The sequence below is a fragment of the Ylistrum balloti genome, unplaced genomic scaffold (genome assembly GCF_031769215.1).
Source record: "Ylistrum balloti isolate Yb309-2 unplaced genomic scaffold, AGI_CSIRO_Ybal_v1 Utg370204, whole genome shotgun sequence".
Lineage (NCBI taxonomy): Eukaryota > Metazoa > Mollusca > Bivalvia > Pectinida > Pectinidae > Ylistrum > Ylistrum balloti.
Window position 1 is genome coordinate 442,067 of NW_026782177.1, and position 21,790 is coordinate 463,856.

The 21,790-nt window shown below is 34.4% G+C and overlaps 2 protein-coding genes across 2 annotated transcripts; one reads left to right on the plus strand and one right to left on the minus strand.

The window, feature by feature from the left end:
* The first annotated feature begins 590 nt into the window (after positions 1-590).
* On the plus strand, positions 591-6,263 carry LOC132551502 (dynein light chain Tctex-type 1). The gene is made up of 5 exons (XM_060215652.1): positions 591-691; positions 1,458-1,499; positions 1,941-2,064; positions 2,770-2,847; positions 4,814-6,263. Exons 1-5 carry the CDS (start codon positions 665-667, stop codon positions 4,882-4,884), a joined length of 342 nt encoding a protein of 113 aa, XP_060071635.1. The 5' UTR covers positions 591-664; the 3' UTR covers positions 4,885-6,263.
* A 603-nt stretch (positions 6,264-6,866) lies between these two features.
* Positions 6,867-19,684, minus strand: LOC132551511 (coiled-coil domain-containing protein 174-like). The gene is made up of 11 exons (XM_060215663.1): positions 19,658-19,684; positions 18,468-18,572; positions 17,767-17,867; positions 17,482-17,543; positions 16,504-16,687; positions 16,050-16,145; positions 14,608-14,732; positions 14,237-14,331; positions 11,812-11,941; positions 11,139-11,267; positions 6,867-8,297 (listed from the first exon to the last, which is right to left on the minus strand). Exons 1-11 carry the CDS (start codon positions 19,682-19,684, stop codon positions 7,147-7,149), a joined length of 2,205 nt encoding a protein of 734 aa, XP_060071646.1. The 3' UTR covers positions 6,867-7,146.
* Positions 19,685-21,790: the final 2,106 nt, after the last annotated feature.

Genomic DNA, 21,790 nt, shown 5'->3' on the forward strand with positions numbered 1-21,790 from the left:
TATACAGGTCATAAGATTGATTGTATGATATATATATATACATATATGTTCTATTATTTCATTAAATAATGGATAAATATTGCTCCATTGAATACAATATAAATCTATAGAAAATCATGTGTTTCAGTTTATAATGTAAATATTTTCTGCGCGATGTAACAAAATCATGTTTGTTATATAGTGCTATACACTCAGTATGGACGAGTCACCTTATCTATTTAATCTTTATGATTTATTCTAAGAGAAATTCAGTAGTATAGCTTGGTATCTTGTGTGACTTAAAATGTCTGTTTCAATCAGATGATTTCTGTTAAAATTATGAATCCTCAAATGACAGCTGCCAAAAGATAGTTTTCATTTCTTTCGTCTATATTTAGTCCAGATTATATCCTAAATATATTTTTAAAATGATATCATCATCTGACCAAATATAACTACAGGCATTGTTATTAAAACGATAACAAAGATATTTATAGTCTTTACTTTGAAAACGAACTTCAGTTGATGTCTACAAGTCCTTTGGCCGAGTATTGCTTAAAGAGTAATCGCCCTTTGTCTCGTTCTGTTCTCAGACGGTCCGAGAGTTTGTTGTCAACGAGACCAGCAAGATTGTTCCTGTCACCCATCTCGAATATTAAGCAATTTTGTTGAACCCACTGTCAAAATGGATGAGTTTCAGACTGGAGAAGAGGTATATAAGTCATGCTTTGTTATTATTATCTAAATTAGTCTCAAATGTTCTGTATAAACATTTGTTTTGACATCGAAATAGATCAGTTGGGTATTTGTATGGTAAAACAGTGACATTTTGTGATGGATAATTTCTTGCAATGTTTATGGAACAACTTGACTTAAACAATGATTTTTGCCTGATTTAGAGTTTATAGTACAGACTTGCTATAGTCAAATGTCAGTTCAGACGGATTCGACGCTTAGTCAAGCAGACTCGAATTAAATAATTATGCCAATCATGCAATGTAATAGCTGAATAGAATTCCCACAGATTCCTATACCAGGGCTGATGTGGACAATCCCATACAACACTGGTAGCGTACGTGTTTTATACATTATCACTCGCAGTGTGTCTCTATGACATGTGAATGAGGACGATCCCTACCCACCCACTCCCCACTCTCCTCCCACTTCATAAAAACATTGCCAATGTTTTCCTTTTTTAAAAAAATCTATAATCTTTCAATTGGGAAAAGAGCTGTTCGTGTTGTCTTCACTCTCGACCTACAAAAAATCTATAAGTTATCTTTTTTTTATATCCTTTCATACTATTGATCTGTCGGAGTCTTACTCATGTCTTAGTACTTAGTCACAGGCCACTCTTGAGTGTTTTTATTTGTTAGTTTTTTGTGTTACATTGTAGTCATGAAGGTAGGATTTATATTGTGTAATTATGCCATCTATGAGTGCCTTGCTTCACTTTTGTAATTTGATCTTCTTTCCAGACTGCGTTTGTAACAGATGAAGTAACAAACATAATCAAAGAGGTTGGTACAATTGAAAACTAAAAACAGGAAAAAAAATATAGAAATTTCAATTGGTTGATTTAATAATATACATTATTTCATAACTTCATTCATTTAATTCAGACTGAGGCAAAGAGTAATGAGTTTGATTCAATCAGACAAGGAAAGTCCATAAAAATCTGAAACCATGGTCTTATTTTTCAATATTTTCTCTTAATTTATACACGGTACACTGCATATAGCAATCATATTTTTAACTTTTTTATGGAAATGTAAGTTAGCAGTGTTGGTGTATTATCAATACTCAGTACAGGATGGTTATAGTAATTATAATGTAGTAATTATATCGTAGACATATGATCCCGATGAAGTTGTAATATTGGTTTTCAGTTCAAGGTTATTTCATTATGATTATGATTAGGAACATAAAAAAAAAGATTTCACTATCTTTTTTTCTTCCAGTCCATTGAGGGTGCAATAGGTGGCAATGCTTACCAGCATAACAAAGTCAACCAGTGGACTTCCAATGTTGTGGAGCAGTGTCTGAACCAGCTTACCAAATTAGGGAAGCCATTTAAATATATTGGTAAGTTGGTGTGTACCCAGAAAGTCATTCAAAATTTATGTGTGCAAATAAAACATTCAGATATGTTTTTAAAAAGTGTGTACAAGGGAATTTATTAAAAAATTATCTGTTAGTAATTATCTTACGAAATCTACATGCAAACAATGTCTATTATTATATTTATGTTAAAATTTTCAACAGGGTATGCAGACACCCTCCAGTTATTTTTAACTTTTAATTATCTGGAGATTACTTACCACAATTTGGTTAAGTTATTGATCTTCGCATTTTTTCAGCATTTTAATCATATCCATTGTCGGCAGATCTCCTCTTAGTAAACATAGTAGGCTTTATAACCATGGCATTAGAATTGTTCTTCCTTTTGGAAAAATATTTGAATTCAGTAGTTTTTGAAGAAATACAATGGCTCCTACTTTTTTTTAGGTTTTTTATTGCCTGCAAATCGTCACTGTCAGATTTCAAGACATTTGGTGCAAACATTGTAGACATCCTTAAATGACCTAGAATTATGTTTTCACTTTGACTTTCTTAAAACATTGTTTGACTTCCATATTTGTATTCAGTGTGATGTAATAACTTATAGAGTCCTTGTTAAGGGACAGTTGTATACTGTCCTTTTCACAGTAGTACCTGTGATTGGTATATCTTTCTTTGTGGGAATGTGATGTCAACGTTATATATATGTTTCTTTTAATCCAATTTCAGTGACATGTGTTATAATGCAGAAAAATGGTGCTGGATTACATACAGCAAGCTCATGCTTTTGGGATAATACGACAGATGGTAAGGCAGATTCAGATCAAAAAGACAATGATAAGATTTAATTTATGTAATGTGTTTTAGCTCCATTATTACAGCCTTGCGACCTAACAGCACACAAGTCTGTATAATAACATGATACCAGTAAATATAGCGAGTCTGATACCAATAGTCACTTAGTTTACTGATTCTGAAACTTTGTATGCTCTATTTCGAGACATTTTAACTGTATTACAAGAACTGGTCTCATCTGAATATTTATGGTGATTTCTGGTAAATCTGTAATGGTGATATGTCATAAATCTATGATGGTGATATGTCATAAATCTGTAATGGTGATATGTCATAAATCTGTAATGGTGATATGTCATAAATCTGTAATGGTGATATGTCATAAATCTAAATCTGTGATGGTGATATGTCATAAATCTGTGATGGTGATATGTCATAAATCTGTAATGGTGATATGTCATAAATCTGTAATGGTGATATGTCATAAATCTGTAATGGTGATATGTCATAAATCTGTAATGGTGATATGTGATGGTGATATGTCATAAATCTGATTTGTCATAAATCTGTAATGGTGATATGTCATAAATCTGTAATGGTGATATGTCATAAATCTGTAATGGTGATATGTCATAAATCTGTAATGGTGATATGTCATAAATCTGTGATGGTGATTTGTCATAAATCTGTGATGGTGATTTGTCATAAATCTGTAATGGTGATATGTCATAAATCTGTAATGGTGATATGTCATAAATCTATGATGGTGATATGTCATAAATCTATGATGGTGATATGTCATAAATCTGTAATGGTGATATGTCATAAATCTATGATGGTGATATGTCATAAATCTGTAATGGTGATATGTCATAAATCTGTAATGGTGATATGTCATAAATCTGTAATGGTGATATGTCATAAATCTATGATGGTGATTTGTCATAAATCTGTGATGGTGATATGTCATAAATCTATGATGGTGATTTGTCATAAATCTGTGATATGATGGTGATTTCTGGTTAATCTGTGATATGATGATTTGTCATAAATATGTAACATGATGGTGATTTGTGATAATGCTGTGATGTGGTGGTGATTTGTGATAAATCTATATGATGGTGATTTGTGATAAATCTGTGATATGATGGTGGTTTGTGATAAATCTGTGATATGATGGTGATTTGTCATAAATCTGTGATATGATGGTGGTTTGTGATAAATCTGTGATATGATGGTGGTTTGTGATAAATCTGTAACATGATGGTGATTTGTCATAAATCTGTGATATGATGGTGATTTGTCATAAATCTGTGATATGATGGTGATTTGTCATAAATCTGTGATATGATGGTGATTTGTCATAAATCTGTGATGGTGATTTGTCATAAATCTGTGATATGATGGTGATTTGTCATAAATCTGTGATATGATGGTGATTTGTCATAAATCTGTGATATGATGGTGATTTGTCATAAATCTGTAACATGATGGTGATTTGTTATAAATCTGCGATATACTGAGTAGAAATCTCCAGTAAAACATCTGCCCAAGGTACTTGACCCCAGGACTAATGTCACTTCTATATCGTTTTGCTTTCCTGCCCATTACTTCTAAGCAAATGATCAATTAAATTCTATCAATGTTTCAGTAAACAAAGTCCTGGAGTAATATAGACTGTTTTTATTGTTTAGCATGGAAATATGGTTATACTTAATGATGGCCATAGTCCTTCTATTTTATTACTGTGGTATCAAGTCATACCAAAGTCAATCATTGATCACTTGGGAAAGGATGATAATCAGGTGTGTAGTTTGGAGTATTTCCCTGAAACACTGATCTAGAGAGAAGTGAATTAACTCCCAAGAGTTTGGTCAAAATTCCTGGAGTACACATACCAAGAAGTTTGGCTTGAGTGATGTTGATGTGATTCTTACGACTGAAACTATCACTAATGTGTTACTGTTGTATATTTCAGGGAGCTGTACTGTGAGATGGGAGAACAAGACCATGTACTGTATCGTCAGTGTGTTTGGTTTGGCCATATAACTACTCTACAAACAGACATCTTATTTGGTGTTTTAAAAGACGTTTGACAGTGATCAGAGCTATTCTATGTGTACACGGGACAGGAGGTTATCTGTGTATTTATGGAATATGTAGCACACCACCAAGATCACATTTGGATTATGTTAAAACTTTCGATATTTATCAACATGGTTGGTTGTTTTGACCAAACTGATGACATTTTATGTGCCAGTTATCTCAAACTGACACAAATTCCAATTTTTCTGTCGAGTACAAGTATTATAAGCCAATTGTGGAAGATTTTTTGACATTATCAAAGTCATCAGTGAGCAGTATCAGGAAAGAATGATCAATGGTACTTGGTTACTGATCAGAAAAGATATTTATTTGATCTTGTTTTTGTCTGGATAATTTTTTTCACTAATTCGTTTCAGGTTATATTGGCTGTCATGTAAAAATAAAATAATTAGTATGGTAAATGATTTTTTAGAACTGTCCAAAAAAAAAAAGAAAATCCTGCTGACACAGTTTTCATATCAATAGTTAACTGACATTTCTCATATAATCATCCATGAGTTTTAGCTGTCATTGATTTTATTTTTCTCAAATGATGAGAAGTTTCAGTTCATTGATGAAATAAATCAGTTTAAAAGACAACAATGCAACTTTTCTTTGTTTAACAGTGCTAACCAAAACGAAAATATTTACATAACAACACACAGAGTTTCTCATGGTTCATGAACTAAAACCTCCGTTTATATTTTAGTTTTTTTGGTACCACTTCTCTTCTACTTTCCTCCTTAAAGCTATCATTAGTATCGCCATAGCTAGTTCTGTATTGTCAGGTGATAGACAAATATCACGGTTGAAATATTTATTATTCTAGACAGGCTGAGTAATGATAGATAAAAAAGATCTAGTTTTCATATTGTTTTAATAAAATTTCTTAAGTACTGTAGCAATTCCACTTGAAATCATGTACTATGAATAATATATGCCTGTAATTATACTATTATATAACACTGTGTTTTTAAATGTTTAAGTTATTGCACTTTTCATATATTCCCATTTTAGATTGAAGCCTTGCATTAATGAGAATCAAACTCCCAAAATAATTTGGTGCGTTGCTATATGGTATATGTTGAATAAATTTCTATCTAATTCTTGTGAGATGTAGGATATATAGGACTTTGGCAAGTTTGTGTAATCTTTTCAGGAACGATTTTTGAGAAAATAGCTGTTCTGTGAATATTCTGTATATTGGATAAAATTTGGACCATCAGTTTGAAGTCATGATATCACGCCTGTAAGGGTGTGATATACAGTCCTGTAAATAGCTAGAATACAGCCTCTGTTGTATTTATTGACAAAATTAAACAATAAATTGTGTTCAAATACAACTAGGGTTGTTGACAAGTTCTTCTATCAATTACAAGTCTGTGAACTATCCATCATAAACATTATCAACACAGACAAGTCTGTAAACGATCAATCACAAACATTACCGACACGGACAAGTCTGTGAACGATCAATCACAAACGTTTAAAACTTAATAGATACTGTATGTAGCCATCATACTGTATACTAAAGTGGACCTAGACTTAGCCCATCACACTGTATACTTAAGTGGACCTAGACTAAACCCATCACACTGTATACTCAAGTGGACCTAGACTTAGCCCATCACACTGTATACTCAAGTGGACCTAGACTTAGCCCATCACACTGTATACAAGTGGACCTAGACTTAGCCCATCACACTGTATACTCAAGTGGACCTAGACTTAGCCCATCACACTGTATACTCAAGTGGACCTAGACTTAGCCCATCACACTGTATACTCAAGTGGACCTAGACAGCCTTTGTATACTTGAAAACCATTTTTTACCAATCACACATGTGTTGACCACTGTAGAAACAAATGGATATTTTTGACCATGGCTGTTAGATATCTCGTTTTTAGCAATGTTAGAAAGAAAGAGTACATCACAACATGTTCACTAATTTTATTTATAAATTAACAAGATATTTCTTGGTCTGTTGCCTTGTCTTTATGATTGTATAAATGTTTGGAGTGTTATTCATCAGTAATTTTCCTTCTACAACCCAGGATATGAGTGTTCAATAAATTTTCAAACTCTGAGGGAGACCAAAAAAAGCAACCGTCTTTATGTATACTGAATTACCTGATAATTATCCATAGATACTTATCATCAATATTAACAGTTCTGTATATATACTCTTAAGATAAAGTATAACTGACACACAATTACCAGGAGTATCACTGATCTGTTGTCTCGAAAGTTTGACTCTGAGGGTATTTGACGGGAGCACTAGAAAACACACTCCTATTAGAGGGTTGGTTAGGAATATCACAGTCTGACTGTAGATTTGTATCAGCTGGGCCCGTTTCCCCATCCTTTGTTTCATCAGCTGAGTAGTCTTTGTAAGATTCATTTCTGATCAGACGGGTGTCCACAATACTAGACTTTGGTATGTAGACTGGATTGGTTTCCTCAGTGTTTGGTGTTATGTAAACTGGAGCAGTCTCCTCTGGTTTACTTTGCTGTGTGTTGATGTTTACATAGCCAGGAGTGTGTACATCAGCAGATGAGACAGTATATGAGTGTTGACCCTCTGTACCAGCTGGCACTGAAAAAGTTCCTGAAAAAGGATTCACCATACCTGGTGGTGGGAGGTTTAAGTTTGGTTGTCCATATACATCAAACTGTGACATAGGATTATGTTGAAACCATCCAGACTTGTTCTTGGTTTCAGTAGAGAAGTCATACACAGTGCTGCCGGATGACATGTTTTCCTGGTTATAACTAAAGTCTAGGCTATTAGACTGAACTTTGCTGGGAAATGTCACATTTGTGTCTGTATTTCCAATGCTGATGCGTTGCCCTGGTAACGGAATATCCTCTACTGCCACGCTTCCACAAGGCTCCACACCTGGCACCCTATCATCACTTTGTCGGGTTTTTGAAGTTTCTTGTCGCTCCCTTTTCAAAAACTCTTCAATATTTTCCGTATCTGTGCAAGGGCCAAACGTTTTACTTGACAACTGACTTGGTTTTGTTTTCTGACTGTTTGATGGAGGTATGGCAGTGTTATCAAGCGAGGTGTCTGGTTGACACAGTATATTTGACTTTTCTACTACATTTTCATCAGGATAAACCAGAGGTGGCATCAATTCACAAGTCACATTGTTGTCATGAGAGGAGATAGGCCATTTTTTCTTTGTGTGGGTCTCTTTCTGATCAAAGACGGAATAATTTGATCCCGTTTTCAATCTTTGTGTTGCCACTGCAGGATTTTTCTTCGTATCAGAATAATAAAATGATGGTGGAGCAAATTCCGGCTGTCTTTCTCCTCGTTTCTCCTCAAAATACCTCTCTTCTGTTGTTGCGCTGGGATGTGGAAACAACCCTTTAAAAAAGTACAAGACAATGTTCCTGTTATAACAGTAGTAGAAATCTTCCAATAGAGTTTATCAATTCTAAGAAAATTCTGTTTTAAGTGTCTAGTATACTGTAAAATCATGGGGCTCAAATTTCATAGTAATTCAAAATTATTTTCATTGACACTTGATCTCATGGATAAATCTTGCTAAAACAAATCCACTAGTACTATCATCTATATCAAATTTTATCTCTTATCATTTTGTGCACATGGTGCACAGAAAACCCTTGAATTGAATGAAAGTAAATTCCTTTATAATAAATGACTAACTTTTGGTATAGATGGAAACTGTATGGATGTGTCACACTGGCTGTGTAGAGGTAAAACTATATTGATATCTCACACTGGCTGTGTAGAGGTAAAACTACATTGATATCTCACACTGGCTGTGTAGAAGTAAAACTATATTGATATATCACACTGGCTGTGTAGAGGTAAAACTATATAGATATGTCACACTGGCTGTGTAGAGGGAAAACTATATTGATATGTCACACTGGCTGTGTAGAGGTAAAACTATATAGATATGTCACACTGGCTGTGTAGAGGGAAAACTATATTGATATGTCACACTGGCTGTGTAGAGGTAAAACTATATAGATATGTCACACTGGCTGTGTAGAGGGAAAACTATATTGATATGTCACACTGGCTGTGTAGAGGTAAAACTATATAGATATGTATAGATATGTCACACTGGCTGTGTAGAAGTAAAACTATATTGATATCTCACACTGGCTGTGTAGAAGTAAAACTATATTGATATATCACACTGGCTGTGTAGAGGTAAAACTATATAGATATGTCACACTGGCTGTGTAGAGGGAAAACTATATTGATATGTCACACTGGCTGTGTAGAGGGAAAACTATATTGATATGTCACACTGGCTGTGTAGAGGGAAACTATATTGATATCTCACACTGGCTGTGTAGAAGTAAAACTATATTGATATATCACACTGGCTGTGTAGAGGTAAAACTATATAGATATGTCACACTGGCTGTGTAGAAGTAAAACTATATTGATATATCACACTGGCTGTGTAGAAGTAAAACTATATTGATATCTCACACTGGCTGTGTAGAAGTAAAACTATATTGATATCTCACACTGGCTGTGTAGAAGTAAAACTATATTGATATATCACACTGGCTGTGTAGAGGTAAAACTATATAGATATGTCACACTGGCTGTGTAGAGGTAAAACTATATAGATATGTCACACTGGCTGTGTAGAGGGAAAACTATATTGATATGTCACACTGGCTGTGTAGAGGGAAACTATATTGATATGTCACACTGGCTGTGCAGAGGTAAAACTATATTGATATATCACACTGGCTGTGTAGAGGTAAAACTATATAGATATGTCACACTGGCTGTGTAGAGGTAAAACTATATAGATATGTCACACTGGCTGTGTAGAGGGAAAACTATATTGATATGTCACACTGGCTGAGTAGAGGTAAAACTATATAGATATGTCACACTGGCTGTGTAGAGGTAAAACTATATAGATATGTCACACTGGCTGTGTAGAGGGAAAACTATATTGATATATCACACTGGCTGTGTAGAGGGAAAACTATATTGATATGTCACACTGGCTGTGTAGAGGGAAAACTATATTGATATGTCACACTGGCTGAGTAGAGGTAAAACTATATAGATATGTCACACTGGCTGTGTAGAGGTAAAACTATATTGATATATCACACTGGCTGTGTAGAAGTAAAACTATATTGATATATCACACTGGCTGTGTAGAGGGAAAACTATATTGATATGTCACACTGGCTGTGTAGAGGTAAAACTATATAGATATGTCACACTGGCTGTGTAGAGGTAAAACTATATTGATATGTCACACTGGCTGTGTAGAGGGAAACTATATTGATATGTCACACTGGCTGTGCAGAGGTAAAACTATATTGATATATCACACTGGCTGTGTAGAGGGAAACTATATTGATATGTCACACTGGCTGTGCAGAGGTAAAACTATATTGATATATCACACTGGCTGTGTAGAGGTAAAACTATATTGATATGTCACACTTGCTGAGTAGAGGTAAAACTATATTGATATATCACACTGGCTGTGTAGAGGTAAAACTATATAGATATGTCACACTGGCTGTGTAGAGGGAAACTATATTGATATGTCACACTGGCTGTGTAGAGGTAAAACTATATAGATATGTCACACTGGCTGTATAGAGGGAAACAATACTGATGTGTCACACTGGCTGTGTAGAAGGAAACTATATGGATGTGTCACACTGGCTGTATAGAAGGAAACTATATTGATGTGTCACACTGGCTGTATAGAGGGAAACAATACTGATGTGTCACACTGGCTGTGTAGAAGGAAACTATATGGATGTGTCACACTGGCTGTGTAGAAGGAAACTATATTGATGTGTCACACTGGCTGTGTAGAAGGAAACTATATTGATGTGTCACACTGGCTGTGTAGAAGGAAACTATATTGATGTGTCACACTGGCTGTGTAGAAGGAAACTATATTGATGTGTCACACTGGCAGTGTAGAGGGAAACTTTATTGATATGTCACACTGGCTGTGTAGAAGGAAACTATATTGATGTGTCACACTGGCTGTATAGAAGGAAACTATATGGATGTGTCACACTGGCTGTATAGAAGGAAACTATATGGATGTGTCACACTGGCTGTATAGAAGGAAACTATATGGATGTGTCACACTGGCTGTATAGAGGGAAACTATATGGACATGTCACACTGGCTGTATAGAAGGAAACTATATGGACATGTCACACTTACTGTCCTTTCCTTTGTCCCATTCCCGTTCTGGTTTATTTTTGTTGATGTTTACATCTCGAGTCAGTAGTTTGGGTTCTTCTGTTGCTGTCTTTTCTTTATGGTCACTGACTGGCTCCTTTAACTGGATATCTGTAAAATAATTTACTTTGATACAGTAATCCATCAAAGGCTATTTATTTTCATTTTTATTTTTTTCACAAATGGTAACAACGAACAAAATTTAAAATCTTGGAAATTGCAAACATACCTAGGTACTAACAACACAATATACCAATTTCCATAAACAAAATTTTCTACAAAAGTGGATGTGTATACTTAAAATCATGTGTAGGCAAGCACTGTGTTTCATTTTACCAGATAAAGCCTCCTTAACAGAATTAATTGTTTGTTGTGCTTTAGTTTCAGGCAACACAAGTTAGTTTTCTTAGAAATATGGTGGATTATCTCCCCTTAACTGTACTTGACAGTGAGTGTGGAAGTACTGTATACTTAAACTGCAGCTTACAGTCAATTTCTATCATAGAAATACAAAGGTTATAATGATATGGATGTGAGTAAATAAATCTTTTCATCTTGAGAAAGGTAAAACTGTTTCCAGGTTAAGACAATAAGTAATCTACTCCAACTGCCGTAAGAAGGAGGAAACATATTTCTTTATTCCTACATTTAATACCTTCTTCAGTTTCTGTGCTAATTATTCCGGCGATCTGCTGTTTACGTTTTTTGACCTTCGCAAGTCGAGCGTCCAGCATTGCCTTTCGCTTTTCCTTCAGTCTCTCTCTACGGGAACGCTCATCAAGGGTCTGTCAATTACGGAACACAACATTAACGACCAATAATTATAAGCTTTAGAATTGCTCAGTAAAAACGTTATTAACGAAACTGTTACTTTCCAATTATTGCTCAATATATTGTTTATATTTATGTAAATATAATTCAATAATGAATTAAACTATCTAATGACATAATAACACACAAGCTCATTGTTTACAGGGGACATTAGCATGTTATTATTATCAGCAGTAAGAGGCCAGATTCATGTCTATAGGAAGAAATTACCGTAAATTTGCGGGTATAATACGTACTCGGGTATAATGCGATTAATAATAGATTCACCGTAATGCTTGCGTGTATGGCCAGTGATTAAAACATTTTATCCCCAAACTATCATTTATGACCGATGACTCTTACATATAACTATGTGAAGGGAGATAATCCAATATGGCAGACACAGAACTCACGAATGATAACCCCAAGAATGGCATGTTCCTGCATATAATGCGCACCCCCATTTTGACACGACAGTTTTAGCTTGAAAAAGTGTGCACTATACGCAGAAATTTACGGTACCAGCCATTACCTTTCGACTGAACCCTCCCATATACCATATGTAGTCAGGTATAATATATGACAACAAGGTGTCTTTCATAACTGATTTTATTTTGATATAGACATTTAAACAGTCCTGATAACTAGAGACTTGTCCACCCATCTTCACTTGTCATATATCACCCAAAATTAACAGTCCTGATAATTAGAAACTTGTCCACCCATCCTCACCTGTTGTTGTAAATCACCTAAAATTAACAGTCCTGATAATTAGAAACTTGTCCACCCATCCTCACCTGTTGTTGTAAATCACCTAAAATTAACAGTCCTGATAATTAGAAACTTGTCCACCCATCCTCACCTGTTGTTGTAAATCACCTAAAATTAACAGTCCTGATAATTAGAAACTTGTCCACCCATCCTCACCTGTTGTTGTAAATCACCTAAAATTAACAGTCCTGATAATTAGAAACTTGTCCACCCATCCTCACCTGTTGTTGTAAATCACCTAAAATTAACAGTCCTGATAATTAGAAACTTGTCCACCCATCCTCACCACCTAAAATTGTTGTAAATCACCTAAAATTAACAGTCCTGATAATTAGAAACTTGTCCACCCATCTTCACTTGTTGTCATATATCACCCAAAATTAACAGTCCTGTTCACTTGTTGTCATATATCACCCAAAATTAACAGTCCTGATAACTAGAGACTTGTCCACCCATCTTCACTTGTTGTCATATATCACCCAAAATTAACAGTCCTGATAACTAGAGACTTGTCCACCCATCTTCACTATATATCAAAATTAACAGTCACCTGTTGTTGTAACCTGTTGTTGTATCACCTAAAATTAACAGTCCTGATAATTAGAAACTTGTCCACCCATCCTCACCTGTTGTTGTAAATCACCTAAAATTAACAGTCCTGATAATTAGAAACTTGTCCACCCATCCTCACCTGTTGTTGTAAATCACCTAAAATTAACACCTGTTGTTGTAAATCACCTAAAATTCCTGATAATTAGAATCTTCACTTGTTGTCATATATCACCCAAAATTAACAGTCCTGATCCTCACCATCTTCACTTGTTGTCATATATCACCCAAAATTAACAGTCCTGATAATTAGAAACTTGTCATATATCACCCAAAATTAACCACCCATATATCCAAAATTCACCTGTTGTTGTATAATCACCTAAAATTAACCGTCCTGATAACTAGAGACTTGTCCACCCATCCTCACCTGTTGTTGTAAATCACCCAAAATTAACAGTCCTGATAACTAGAAACTTGTCCACCCATCCTCACCTGTTGTTGTAAATCACCTAAAATTAACAGTCCTGATAACTAGAAACTTGTCCACCCATCCTCACCTGTTGTTGTAAATCACCTAAAATTAACAGTCCTGATAATTAGAAACTTGTCCACCCATCCTCACCTGTTGTTGTAAATCACCTAAAATTAACAGTCCTGATAATTAGAAACTTGTCCACCCATCCTCACCTGTTGTTGTAAATCACCTAAAATTAACAGTCCTGATAATTAGAAACTTGTCCACCCATCCTCACCTGTTGTTGTAAATCACCTAAAATTAACAGTCCTGATAACTAGAGACTTGTCCACCCATCTTCACTTGTTGTCATATATCACCCAAAATTAACAGTCCTGATAACTAGAGACTTGTCCACCCATCTTCACTTGTTGTCATATATCACCCAAAATTAACAGTCCTGATAACTAGAAACTTGTCCACCCATCCTCACCTGTTGTCGTATATCACCCAAAGTTTCCATCTCCTTTTGTCGATCCTCCTCTGTCTTAGAAAACTGGAAGAAGCCTGTGCCATGATTTCTGATCTCTGCAAAAGCCATTTAGTATGATTAAGTCAACATAAAAGAAAGCTAAGTGAATAAACAGGACATATGGGCCTGTATCTAATCTGTTTGGTTTGTTAACTGAATTACTGTAGCTACAGACTAGAATTACCTTCTAACTTGAGGCCAATAAATTTATATTTTTACTAACAAACAGAACTGAAACTGCTGCAAAATATGAAGATCGAAATCACATGTAATGATGACAAGAGTACAGAAGTTTACTAACAAGGATAAATAAGATAGCACAATATGATTACCATCAAACTGTACATTGGAGTAGTGGACGGGACCATTCAAGTTAGCTTTGGCCTCGTCCTCCCATTTCTGTCTTTGTATCTCACGACGCATGTCCTCTGATAAAAGTGTTGGCATCTCATTTAACCTGTAAAATGAAATTTAAAACGATCTTATGGAGAAAAATATGATTACATGGTTATGATGTTATCCTGGTAAAATTAATTTTTGTAGCTATCAATATTTGCGATTCTATTTTAAAATATTTCTTGGTGACACCTTTTTCCTGAATCTTTTTCAACTCCCAGTGGCAATCATAGCTGACAATCATACTTCATTGATTATATGGAAAAAGACAAACGTTCAACAGATAAGCAGATTCCCAGCAATTTATTATCTTAATTGTTTTTATATGCAAACATTGCAAAAATAAGATGCTTGTGAATTACATAACCATAAGGATAATAGCACAAGAGCCAGTCACGTAAAAGTGTAGCAATTTACCAAGAGCAATACACTCTGTGGAATGTGCTTTGGTAGCAGTACACAGTTTCTCAGTGTGGCCATGGGTGATTTTTTTGCTCATTAGATTACCCCATTATAAAGGTTCTAATTAAAAATGAAAAAAAAATAATCCTTGCTAAAATTGGTCCTGTCATGTTAAAGTGGACAATGTGGGGTTTAATTTTTTTCAGGATAATATTTTAGCTTTGTGTTGGAGATTACTATTTGGGCAGTCTCGAATCTGTGTCTACGCACCAAAAACTAGCTTTACAGGAAGTGAAATTTTCATAGTGTTTACATGTGGTCATGTTATGAAGAATTTCCGAGTTGGAATTTGCTGAAATGTAAGTACTTTGTTACCGTGACTGTTGTTGATTGTAAGATGTAAGATAGGTGTTTAGAATTAAATTTCTCCTAGAAAGTTGTAGGGTTAGGTTGGAATTAGCAGTATTTTAGCATTTTTTCAGTAGGTAACCATGACAATCAAATGTCAGAAATCAGAGAAAATTTTTTTTTTACACAAATTCCATCTCTCTACTGTTAATGTAATTGTTATGTAGTTTATAAATATATATACATGTAATGATATATTTTTCATAACCAATCTGCTATACCTGTATGTCTAAAACATGACAAATAATTTCAGGAAAAATGCAAATTAACTGTTTACTGCTACCTTTGGTCCGAATTCGAGTTATACAATTAAAGTTTTCTTATAACATCCTATATGCTATTAATTTTAACCCATTTTCATGTTTTCAGTGTCATATGTTACTGGTATAGAAAATGTTACAGTCCACAACGTTGATATACTTGTGTCCAGACACACACACTTATTAGGGATCAGATTTTAACCAATCCACAAGGCTGACATATTTCTGTCCAGACACACACTAATTAGGGATAAGATTTTAACCAGTCCACAAGGTTGATATACTTGTGTCCAGACAGTCAGACTTACCTTTTGTCAGAAGTTTTCCTGTCTTTCTCTCTCAGGTCCTTTAAATCCTTCCGCATGCATGTTCTAGTTCTTCCAAAGGCATCGGTATAGTCCACCCTATAACACACGGTTTTATTTATGGCAGCGAGTGTGTGAGAAATATAAATATAAATGGGAGTCACAAATCAAAACTAGATCTGCAGGATCTTAATAGATTTATCGTTAACTAACCAGATTTGGACACAGGTGGGGCATAAATATATGAGAATTTTGTGAATTTCTGTTTCATTTATCTACTAAAACAGGTTCTATTGTCCAGAATTCTACATGATTTTTAATCAGAATACAAAAACATTGTATTATTGTGATAATAATTTGCTGTAATATTTATCAGTTTGTTATAATAATTTTCAATATTTTAGTATAAGATTTTAGTATTGTTAAGTAGAGTAATATTTCTTATAAAACAACATGCCATTCTTCCTCCTTGTTAGCTGGTGGAGGAATATCTGCTTTTGACAATATCTCCTCCTCTTGTTTTCTCCTTTCATTTTCTTCCTCCCTCTTCCTTGCTTCTCTGTCTTTCTCTCTAACATCTATCATCTGATCTATGACTTTTTTCTCAAAGTCCACCAAGTAGAGTTTGCTGCCATCTTCCTCTGTAACAGCACATGATTTTGTTAATCAATAACTACTAATGAATGATATCTTTCAGAATATGATGTAATTTATATGACACAAAGTTAAGAACATTAGAATGTCACTAGAGTTGATAAAGTAATTCTGATTAACTGTAGAAGCTGAGAGTACAGGTCACTTTCTTAGCCTCAGCTTGTGGGATTTGCCCTGCAGTCAAGCAGTAGAGTGTCTGATTGGTGACCAAAAGCTCACTAAGTCAAACCTGAGAAAAAAAGAGGCAAGGTGTTTTTCATTACTCATTCCTATTACAGACTTGGTGCTGTTGACCACTCCAAAGTTAGAAGTAATAGGTGATTGAAATGCTTCCTAGAACTATAGAACCTGGCTTGTAGGTTACTTCAGGTTCAAGAGTAATATGTGAAGGAGGGAGTAGTGTAGAAGTTGAAAGTATGGGTCACAATGCTATTCCTGGCTAGTGGGAATTTCCCTTTCGCCAAGAAGTAAAATGTCTGTTTTGAGACTGAGAGTTCACTAGTTCAATATCCCAGAAGACGGTGTTTGTCAAAACTCCTCCTAGTACATAACAACTTATATCTGTACTGATATAAGTCTTTAAATGTTAGCATTGAATAAAGGTTTTCTTTGTTGGAAACTTCACAAAATTTGTGAAGACAACTGAAATGTTGAATTAATTCACTGTAGCAATGGATCTTAAAATGAAATATTGTATAACAGATATTACGAAAGCTTATTGAATAAAATCAGTTATCGACAATCCTTCACAGTGATTAGAAGGAACCTAATCATACTGTACCTGGAATATCTGACCCTTCTGTTATCCTGTCATACATTCTGGCTTTTTCCTCAAGTTTCTTCCTTCAAAATGATAAAGAATTTCCTGGTCAATCATCAACAAAGCCTTGATAGTTATACAAGTTATTTATAAATAGTGAGTTCAAATATTCTATATCGTAAATTGTGTACAAAATTTTTATACCTTAAGATTAATGGCATTTTTTTTGTTTTTCTCATTAATATTAATTCTTTAATTTTTCACTTTCAAAACTTGACAAAATAATACAAATTATATTATGATCACCTTGAATTTTCAAAAGCATTTTCTTCCTCCACTTTCTTTTCAAGATCTCTCTTCGCTCTTTCAAGAACACCAGTATTTTTCTTACTCCATATATCATTTTTCTGTGGAATAAACACTAAAATTAGAATAAGTGATATTCTGATCAGTATTTTGTTCGAGAATTTCAAAATAATGATAAAAGATCTTTCATCATAGTTTACATTTCTAAAATGAATAATTAATATTCATGGTACAGAAAGTTTTTTTTTCTTTTTGCACCTGTGTGAACTGCCAAGATTATTCTTACATTTCCCTGTCATTTATTTTTATCAGTCTAGAATTGATATAAAACAATCAACAGAATGCCAGAATAATGCCAGCTACTGTGAGGAGTTATGTTAAAAATTCAGAATTATTTTGTAATCAGAAATATCTGACCACATATAAAAGTAATCAATAATAATAAAATATTAATACAGAGGAAATTTGATGGTTTCCCTACAATATCATGTATTGTCTCTGGAAAAGTTATATCATCCCTGGAAAAGTTATATCATCCCTGGACAGGTTAAGACATCACTAAATGATGTAGGATTACTAAGATCATCACTGCACTGTGCAGCGACATAAGTTTTCATCAAATTGACAAATTCTTTGTCAGAAATATAATTACTTTTATATACCAAGTACAGCTATAATAGTCCTATAACACAATATCAAACCTTTTCTGAAGTTTTTGGTCGGATGTAACTTGAGCCTTTTTCCTTTAATTTTTGTTGTTTAAATTCTTCTTGTTTTCTGTATAGCTCTGCTTTCAAGTCCACCAGCTGAAAAAGATGTTACCAAATATATGAACATCATTAGTATTAGCATAAATACTCACTTTAATTAGGAGTTTTATACAACAAAATAAACATAAATGATGCATATGGATTAGCAGGATTGGAGCATCTTTGGATTGAGAAGGTACACTAAAAACTCCAAACTGAAAGTTCCCTCTCTACTTGCAAGTTTTAAGGTTTGCATCGAAGTAAGTCATAAAATGTTTTTAAATATATTGAGATGCATATGTTGTATGCTTCACATTTGCAATGAAAATAAAACCTCATACATATGATGTCTAGTGTTTGTAAGAGCCTAGCTCTTGGGTGCTCAGATGCCTGAGAGGAGCTTTTCCAAAACGGCTAGAAATGTTCACAGCTTTTTTAAAATCAGAACATGAAAAGAGTTACCTCCCTTCCTGTATTTTTTTCATAAAGCTTTATTTTACGGTGTTTCCAAGGTTCAACAATCAACACAAGCACTATAGAGCATTTATTATGACAATTTTGCTGAGGGAACAAAGTCTGAATTTGTATCAAGAAAAAGTCAATCTATATGCACACTCTATCAATGCTATCGATAACCCTAAACAGGCTTATGATCTACAAGTACAGAAGTGAGCAGAGCTGTAAAAATCCACATGTTCACTAGCTGACACACTAAACTGTAGACTGACTAACATCTTGGTATTTACAAGACTAGTCGCCGAAACGGAATTTCAATATACTGCATGGTTTAGTGCAAGGAAGACCCATATCACCACAATATGTATGCAAGATGAAATGTCGGGAGGAAGAAGATGGTTCTAATCAGAGATAAATTGTTCTGTGGGATGAAATGACATTTCAGACCTGAATTCTACAAGAGTGTGGATGTACATACTAGACATATTATTATGTGCATGTCTCATATGACAGGATCGTTTCGTTACAACGTCGGACTTGGAAAGACGTTTCAGTACATTAGCAAGATATTTTCTATAGGAAACATCAGAATTTTAACGTGTGTATTCTCTGTTTACTCAAAACTTGACAACCTCCAATTTCTGAGCGACAAATCAATTTAAAAAAAAAACGTCTTAAATACATACGGATGCTGCCTGTATCTTATTTTCCATTTTAGAAATTCTTTTAAGCGTTTGCATAACCTTGAGATGCCATAAACTGGAGGAGGGACATTCTATTACATTTTCCTAATGACGGACCAAAAATGCGCATAGCAATGTAAAACTTATTTTTAAAATTAGAATTAGTAAAATTATTCTTCGTTCATCAACTTATTTACATCAAATTATTTAGAAACGTGTCTATTGGTTGTTTGTTGTTATAATTATTTACTTTGCTTTATGTTTTACTTTTAATTCCGGACTGCCCTTCTCTGTTTAACTTATTACTCTCGCCGTTTACGACATCCGCGATTGAAGATGGCGTCGGAGAGAAAGGGAAGGTAAACATGTCTATAATCACTTGAAAGTTCCAAATGACAAGAAACTATTATGAAATCTTAAATTGATATGAGGGACTGAGAGAGTTAAATTCACCGATTGACGTTAGTCAACCATCAAAATGTTCATGCGTCCATTCTAAGTCATAGTACTATACTAGTACTGTTGTATTGAAAAAATACACAGCATTACAAAATTGTACACTGTAAAATGTCAGTATCGAGATAATAATCTTGATGTTTAAATGAAAATATTTGAACTTTTGCCTGTGTAAATGTTACTGATAACCATAATAAATTTGAAGTTAGCGACATAAGATATGCTATAAATATATACTCCGATGAGACATACCTTTGTACCAAGTTTAATGTTGATATTTGTGTAACAGAGGTCATTATTTATTCCACTGCCTCCACTTGGAGTCGAACCCGTGACCCATGGCCTACTAGTCTGACGCTCAACCAGTCAAGCTAAAGAGAAGTTCTCTCTAGCCGAGTGGTATATTGCAGCTAGTATTTTACCAGAGTTACATTTGTAAAACTGGTTGAATTATAGAGTTACATTTTCCTCAATAGCTGATGGTACTTGTATTTATCCAGAGACGTATATATCACACGTATATATACGTCTCTGATTTATCTTAATAAACTGTGACAATTTTACTATATTGAGCTTGACATTAACGCTTGATGAAAATAGCATGGGTTATCATGAAACATTTATACAAATAGCATGCATGGGTTATAAAGCATTTTTAGATTGTGTCGCTCAAAATATATAATTAAGTAAGCAGTATCAAAATATATGTTGTTAGTATGATCATAATGTATCAAGTTTCACGAAATATAGGACTTAAACATTGTACCCATGCATGATCAAAAGAGGTGACCAAATTTTGATTTCTTCATATTTGTTCTCTTTTCTAAAGATCTTTCTCCTTAATATTTTCCAGTATACTGTCTCATTTTTGGCCTGTAATTTGCCCCAGTGAGGAAGACTTTGGGTTCTGTCTTCTAGCTGAAATACACCAGAATCAATAAAAACAATAATTACTGATCTTTGCTTAAAGCTTAAATTTAAGTGCAGCTCAACCGTAGAGTAACTGCTGGCTCAGTGTAATGTGACCAGGTTTGGTGTCCTGCTGGGGGCCTTCGACAATATACTTCATTGTGGTAATACTTTATTAACAGCTTCAGTTCTGCGCAATCACAGGGAGGATTATACCAACATATTGCAGTCTTCAAAATACACATGTATTCAACACATACCCTCAACTCACATACAATGAGAGGCCATACTTAAATGACCATAGTTTTTGAAAGGATGCTGAACAATATAAACCAAACCATCATGTTAATATTTGTAAAACTGGTTGAGATATAGAAGGTTTTCTTGAAACCTCATTGAAACCTGCATATCAATATTGTACAGGAGACACACAAATAAATAATACCTTTCAATACTTATTAAGATAAGGTAGCAGGGCTGGCGATCGCCAATGGCGCCATTGGCGAAAGTGAAATGAGATTGGCGATTTCAACTTTCTATTGGCGAAAATGCCGATTACAGACATTTCCAGTCACCGATGACTGTACAGAGAAAAATCACTGGCGTTTAACTTATTTGTAACGAGTGACACAGGTAAATTTTGCTCCGACATCGTTGTGTACTACACGGTCACGGTTGACTGACTCACGCAGCTGGGGCAAGGTCAGCTATCTGAACTCTTTTGTGTTTTGACAGAAACATTTACCTGTCTAAACAGCAACACGCCTGAAA